General features: G+C 47.0%; 1 protein-coding gene across 1 annotated transcript in view; it reads right to left on the reverse strand.

Annotated features, from left to right (window-relative positions):
• LOC139276789 (collagen alpha-1(VII) chain-like) overlaps window positions 1-6,966 on the reverse strand; it is a 44,026-nt gene extending 37,060 nt beyond the window's left edge. Inside the window, exons 1-6 of the mRNA XM_070894794.1 lie at window positions 6,962-6,966; window positions 5,421-5,480; window positions 2,445-2,480; window positions 1,443-1,479; window positions 815-850; window positions 669-713 (exon numbers count right to left, since the gene is read on the reverse strand). Coding sequence (XP_070750895.1) covers window positions 669-713; window positions 815-850; window positions 1,443-1,479; window positions 2,445-2,480; window positions 5,421-5,480; window positions 6,962-6,966 — 219 coding nt within the window. The remainder of the gene's footprint in view (window positions 1-668; window positions 714-814; window positions 851-1,442; window positions 1,480-2,444; window positions 2,481-5,420; window positions 5,481-6,961) is intronic.
• Window positions 6,967-7,657: the final 691 nt, after the last annotated feature.

A 7,657-nucleotide genomic window follows, 5' to 3' on the forward strand; every position in this document is an offset into this window, starting at 1 on the left:
GATGAGCTCAAGTTTATGGGGATGGAAGATGGGAGGCCGGTTAGGAGAGCATTGGAATAGTCGAGTCTGGAGGTAACAAAGGCACGGACGAGGGTTTCAATGGCAGATGAGCTGAGACAGGGTTGGAGACGGGCAATGTTACGGAGGTGGAAGTAGGCAGTCTTGGTGTTGGAGCGGACATGTGGCCGGTAGCTCTCTCAGGAAAGAGGATCATCTCAGTCAGAGCACAAGTCTGAAGCCACGGGGTGGATGCGCAACTGACGGGAAATGGCAAGGTTCTCCCATTACATTCCGAATGGTCCAACCTTCCTGCTCCGCCATTCAATCAGATCATGGCTGATCTTCTACCTCAACTCCACCTTCCCGCACTATCCCCATATCCCTTAATTCCCTTAGCTCCCAAAAAGTTATCGACTTCTGTCTTGAATATACTCAATGAAAAAAAAAGTGATGTCGAATACCGTAACTCAAGCAGATTCCAACAAAAATGCCAGTACTGGGTAAAATAAAGAGAGAGTGTCACAGAGAAGGCAGCAGGTCTCCATTTGAGCACCACTCCTTTGGGAGCCCCCTCATCAAATATACAAATGCCTTTAGGATTTTGCCTTGGAGATAAAGCCACCCTTTCAGGTCTCACAAAGCACTTGATTAGAGAATATATATATTACTCGAAGTCCTCTCTCCCCAGGACGGCCTGATAATCCAGTCTCTCCCTAGAAAACAAAACAGGGCAACAGTTGGTTATTTCGTGACTGAAATCAGGAAAACGAGCAGCTGAAAACTCAGAATGAATTCTGTTAAAAAGTGAAGTTACCGGCTTTCCTTCATCTCCTTTGTTGCCCTTTTCTCCCTGGGAAGGAATGAAAATACGTTAGCTTTCTCAGCCCTTGGTCGGTACAGACCTGTACTGCCACCTGGCTCGGTGAGTAGCACTCTCGCCTCTGCGTCAGTGGGATCAAGCCCTACTCCAGGGGCTAGAAATTCGCTGTGATACCGCCCCTCGCGAGGGTCGGAACAGGGGCGCTAAAGAGTTGCTAGCTGCGAGCGCCGGCATTCTCGCCGCTCGGCAAATTCAGTGTGCCGGAAATGGCGACGTAGAGGAGTATCGTCCGGGAGTGCCGCGCCGGTGCGCAACGCCCCCGGTATCGATCCACTTTTGAAATTTGTTTGGCGTTGCACCCGTAGCGCCCCCTAGTGACACCGCCAGAGAAAGCTGCAAATACATTCCAGCTACCATACCCTCGAGTACTGCATATAAACAGCTGGACATGGGTAAATCATCGGCAGGTGCTGAAGGGAAAGACAGTGATCGAAAGACGCCAATTTCAAATGGAATTAGCACCAAACTAAATGCTTCGCCCTTATTGATCAACGCAGAGAGCAGAAACGGGCCTTCACCTCTTTCCCTCGGAATCCAATCGATCCGGACACTCCGGTTTTACCAGGCTCTCCTTTCTCTCCACTTGCTCCATGATCCCCCTGCAAGACAAGCCGGCATTAGGCACTGTTTACCCGTTCGAAAGCTGAGCGTTTGGAGCCAGGTGTGGGTTTTTTTACCGCTTATCATCACATAAGAATATAAGAAACAGGAGCAGTAGTCATCCATTCGGCCCCTCGAGTCTGCTCCGCCATTCAATAAGATCATGGCTGATCATCTCCTCAACTCCACCTTCCTGCACTATTCCCATTTCCCTTAATTCCCTTCGTTCCCAAACATTTATCGATCTCCGTCTTGAATATACTCAACGACTGAGTATCCCACAGCCCTCTGGGGCAGAGAATTCCAGAGATTCACCGCCCTCTGTGAAGAAGTTTCTCCTCATCTCAGTTCTAAACGGCCGACCCCTTATTCTGAGACTGTGACGCCTGATTCTAGACTCCCAGCCAGGGGAAACATCCTCCCTGCATCTACCCTGTCAAGCCCTGTAAAAATTTTATATTTGTTCAATTAGATCACCTCTTATTCTTCTAAACTCTAGCGAATATCAGCCTAGTGTACTCAATCTCTCCTCATAGGACAATCCTCCCATCCCAGGAACCTGTCTGGTGAACCTTTGTTGCACTTGCTCTAAGGCAAGCATATCCTTCCTTAAGAAAGAACACCAGAACTGTACACAGTACTCCAGGTGTGGCCTCACCAATGCCCTGTATACTTGTAGTAAGACTTCTTTACTCTTATACTCCAATCCCTTTGTAATAAAGGACAACATTCCATTTGCTTTCCTAATTGCTTGCTGTACCTGCATGTTAACTTTCAGTGATTCGTGTACAAGGACACCCAGGTCCCTCCAAACACCAACATTTCCCAATCTCTCACCATTTAAAAAATATTCTGCTTTTTTGTCTTTCCTACCAAATTGGACAACTTCACACTTCCCCACATTGTATTCCATTTGCCTTGTTCTTCCCCACTCAGTCAACCTCAATAAACCTCAATCACTTACCTTTTCTCCTGGTCTTCCCGAAAGTCCGATGTTACCCTGAAATAAGATACAGACACGTTAGTGCGGCAGTTACCACTGTCGGCTTGGTCGACCTTTAGACATATGGCCCACCATAGAAAGGTGTAGGAGTTACATCACCGAAACAGGCCATTCGGCCCATCCCTTCCACGTCGCCGTTTACCCTCAATGCAAGCAAACAGTCCTAATCACATTTACTCGTCCCGCTCCCATATCCCTACAATCCCTTTTCCTGAATCAACTGTTCCTATTTCCGCCTCCGTAATATTGTATGTCCCTGCCCTTGCCTCAGCTCATCCGCTGCTGAAGCCCTCATCCATGCCTTTGTTACCTCTAGACTTGACTACTCCAACACACTCCTGGCTGGCCTCCCACATTCTACCCTACGTAAACTAGAGTTGATCCAAACCTCGGCTGCCCATGTCCTAACTCGCACCAAGTCCCGCTCACCCATCACCCCTGTGCTCGCTGACCTACATTGACTCCAAGTTAAGCCTCATCGTTGTTTTCAAATCCATGGCCTCGCCCCTCCCTATTTCTGCAATCTCCTCAAGCCCCACAACCCCCGAGATGTCTACGCTCCTCTAATTCTGCCCTCTTGAGCATCGCTGATTATAATCGTTGAATTATTGGTAGCCGTGCCTTCTCTATACTCTGGGACTCCCTCGCTAAACCTTTCCGCCTCTCTACCGTTCTTTCCTCTTTTCAAGACGCTTCTTAAAACCTACCTCTTTGACCAAGCTTTTGGTCACCTGCCCTAATTTCTATTTATGTGGCTAGGTGTCAAATTATTTTTTCCTGATAACACTCCTGTGAAGTGCCTTGGGATGTTTCATCATGTTAAAGGCGCTATTTAACTACAAGTTGTTGTTGTTGTTGTTGAATTTAATCCTGAATGGTGACATCACTCCTCCCTCAACTACTAACCCTGCCTCACTCTCCACAGCCTCACAACTCTCGGTGTAGTGACATTTCTCCTGCCCTCTGTTCCAAATTTAATCTTGTATCTATGACCACTCATTCTTGAACCCTCAACTACTGCTTCTATCTCCCCTGTCCTATGCTTTCATAATTTGAAACTCTTCCATCATATCGCCCTGTGAACTGTGTTGTTCGAACAAAAAAAGACCCAATTTTTCAAGTCTTTCCTCATACTCGACGGCATCCGGGTGAATCTGCACTGTAGCCTCAATATCCTTCCTATCGCGGGGAGCCCAAGAACTGCACACAGTGGTCGAACTGAAGTCTTGTTAAAGTTTTAGGCTCCTCATTACCTCTTGGATTTTATATTCTACATACCTTGTAGCAGTTTGATGTAACTGAGTGGCTCGCTAGGCCATTTCAGAGGTTAGTTAAGAATCAACCACATTTCTGTGGGTCTGGAGTCACATATAGGCCAGACCGGGTAAGGAAGGCAGATTTCCTTCCCTAAAGAACATCAGTGAACCAGATGGGTTTTTACAACAATCCGGTAGTTTCATGGTTACCATTATTGACACGTGCTTTTTATTCCAGATTTTATTTAATGAACTGAATTTAAATTCCTCAGCTGCCGTAGTGAGATTGGAACTCATTTCCTCCAGATCATTAGTCCAGACCTCTGGATTACTAGTCCAGTAACATAACCATTATGCTACCGTTCCCATAAATAACACCTGGAAGCACCCTTTAATGTCCTGCGAACAAGCCCCCCCGAATTCCTCTTTGAAGAAAATATCCATTTAGTCCCACTGGCCCGCTCTTTGCCCATTGCCCGGCAAATTTCTGGGTACCGCGCTTTAGGAAGGATGTCAGGGCCTTGGGAATGGTGTAGAGGAGCTTTACTAGAAAGATCTCAGAGACGAGAGGCTTTGGTTACATGGAGAGATTGGAGAAACTCTGATTGTTCTTCTTGTGAATGGGAAATTTAATTGAGGTATTCAAAATTCCGACGGGTTTTGATATAATAAGACAGGGAGAAAGTGTTTCCAATGGCAGGAGGGTCGGTAACCAGAGGACACAGATTTAAGATCATTGGCAAAAAAGCCAGAAAGGAGATGAGGACATTTTTTTTGCACAGTGTGTTATGATGATCCGGAATGCACCACCTGAAACCACAGTGGAAGCAGATTTAATAATATCTTTCAGAAGGGAATTGGATAATTACTTGAAAAGGAAACATTACAGGTTGATTGGGTAACAGCAGGGTAGTGGGGCTAATTGGATAGTTCTTCACAGGCACAATGGGCCAAATGGCCTCCCTCTATGTTGTAAGATACTACATAGGGCTGGATTTTTGGCATGTTTCCACCTCTGTTTTCGCCCCAGAGAGGCGGCAATGGCGGTGGTGAGCTCTTCCGGGTGGGCGGCCAGCCTCCAGCTGGGGTTTTCGGGCGCCAGTTTTGGCGGGGTGCGGAGCATTACCGCCCGAAAGAGGCGAGCCGGTATGCAACAGCCCTGGTTGCGACACTGGTTTGATGTTTGGCTCCAGCCTGATCCATTGCGCTGCGTAGCGCCCCCTAGTGGGACCGCATGTGAAAGCAGGCGGTCCGAGCTGTAGCGGCCACAGTGAGGTAAGTAATGTCCACCTCAGGTAAGTGTGATTGTTTTTTTTGTTTTTTTGCGATTTATGTTGTGGTGGCGTGAGTTATTTATTGGAAATGTTTTTAGTGTTTTTTGTTCAGGTTTCCACCCCCCCCCCCAACCACACTCTTCATCCCGAGGCCTATCTTCGGCTGTTTAGCTCGGGATTTTCGCTTGCTCAGTCGGCCGAGCACCCTAAGAGAGGTGTGCAAGCTCTCCCTTAGCGCTCCGCCTCACACTCAGGGCCCAGTTGATGAATTTTGCTGACTGAGGCGCAAACTGTTCCCGGGCGCAAACTTTACCGCCCCGCCGCCATTACCGCCCCGAGATCAGCAACGCCGAAAATCCAGCCCGATGATCGGAAACTTTTTATTAAAGTGAAGATTAAAGACTTACTCTGTCACCCGGATCGCCTTTGGGTCCTGGTTGCCCTGGGATGCCGTATCCAGATTCGCCCTGGTAAAAAAAAACACGGTAAATATTGTGAAATATTCCAGGGACAAAAAAAAAAAGAACCAAGGTCCATCTTCAGCAGAAGCAAAATACTGCGGGGGCGGGAAATCTGAAATATAAGCAGCAAATGCTGTAAATACTCAGCGGGTCGGGCAGCATCTGTGGAGAGAGAAACAGAGTTAACGTTTCAGGTCGATGACCTTTTTGTCAGAACTGGGAAATGTTTGAGATGGAACATGTTTATAAGCCAGTGAAGGGGCAGGAAAAGGGGGGAGGGGAGGAAAGAACCAAAAGGAAGGTCTGTGATAGGGCGGAAGGCAGGAGAGATTAAATGATAAAAGGGATGACGGTGCGAGGCAAAAGGAGATGGTAATGGGACAAGTAAAGAAACAAAAGTTGGGTCTAGAGGGGGTGTAAATGGAACAACAGCAGAATCATTACCAGCACCTTCCGGTGTGAAAAACTGGGAGCAGTGGTTATGATCCAAAATTGTTTGTACCTTGATGTTGAGTTTTTTAAAAATGTATTCATTCATGGGATGTGGGCATCTCTGGCTATGTCAGCATTTATTGCCCATCCCTAATTGCCCTGAGAAGGTGGTGGTGAGCTGCCTTTGTGAACTATTGTTCATTGTAGCGGTTTGGTACAACTGAGTGGCTCGCTAGTCAACATTGCTGTGGGTCTGTCGTCACATATAGGCCAGACCGGGTAAGGACGGCAGATTTCCTTCGCTAAAGTCAGAAGTCCACCTTGTTCGCCTTCTAGCGCCCTGGTTGTCGCATGATACAATGATTTGAGAAAGAAAGAAATAAAAAAGCCTTGCACGACCTCCGGAAGTCTCAAAGTGCTTTACAGAAAATTAAGTACTTTTGGAGTGTAGTCATTGTTGTAATGTGGGAAATGATACAGCCAATTTGCACACAAGCAAGCTCCCACAAACAGCAATGTGATAATGACCAGATAATCTGTTATTTTGATTGAGGGATAAATATTGGCCCAGGACACCGGGGATAACTCCGCTGCTCTTCTTCGAAATAGTGCCGTGGGATCTTCTACATCCACCTGAGAGCAGACAGGGTATAACATCTCATCTGAAAGACAGCACCTCTGACTGTGCGACAGTCCCTCAGCACTGGGAGTGTCAGCCTAGATTTATGTGCTCAAGTCTCTGGAGTGGGACTTAAACCCACAACCTTCTGACTCCGAGGCGAGGGGGCTACCCACTGAGCCACAGCTGACATTGAGAGAATGTTATCCAGTCACTTTCACTGAGCCGTTCAGTTGGAATTCCTCTCCCCACAAAGTCCGACCAACATTTAGGATGGGATTCCGGATAGAATAATGGAGGCAAAAATCTTGCCATCATTCAGGAGATGGTTGGCATGCTGTGTTCAGAGAGGACTGATGGTTTTTGTAGATGGATGACGTAAGATGGGTCAAATGGCTTTCTCCATCCCTATCTATCTTGTGGACTACATTATTACCTCATGTGTTTAACTGGGTTGAGCAGAGTTAATAAAAACATAAGAAATAGAAGCAGGAGTAGGCCTCGAGCCTGCTCCCCCATTCAATAAGATCATGGCTGATCTGATCTTGGCCACAACTCCACTTTCCTGCCCACTCCCATAACCCTGGACTCCCCTATAGTTCAAGAATCTGTCTAGCTCAGCCTTAAATATATTGAATGATCCAGCCTCCACAGCTCCTTGGGATAGAGAATTCCAAAGATTCAGAGAAGAAATTCCTCCTCATCTCTGTCTTAAATGGGTGACCCCTTATTCTGAAACTATGCCCCCTAGTTCTAGATTCCCCCACGAGGGGAAACATCCTCTCTGCATCTACCCTGTCCAGCCCCCTCAGAATCTTATATGTAAGAATTAGGAGCAGGAGTCGGCCATTCGGCCCCTCGAGCCTGCTCCCCCATTCAATAAGATCATGGCTGATCTTCGACCTCAACTCCACTTTCCCGCCCGATATCCCTTCATTCCCTCAGTGTCCATTAAAGTTGTGTTCATATTGATTTGGAACTCTCATTTCTGAGATTCTGAAACCATTATTACCTCATGTGTTTAACTGGGTTGAGCAGAGTTAATAAAAACATAAGAAATAGAAGCAGGAGTAGGCCTCGAGCCTGCTCCCCCATTCAATAAGATCATGGCTGATCTGATCTTGGCCACAAC

The sequence above is a fragment of the Pristiophorus japonicus genome, chromosome 12, assembly GCF_044704955.1.
Source record: "Pristiophorus japonicus isolate sPriJap1 chromosome 12, sPriJap1.hap1, whole genome shotgun sequence".
Lineage (NCBI taxonomy): Eukaryota > Metazoa > Chordata > Chondrichthyes > Pristiophoridae > Pristiophorus > Pristiophorus japonicus.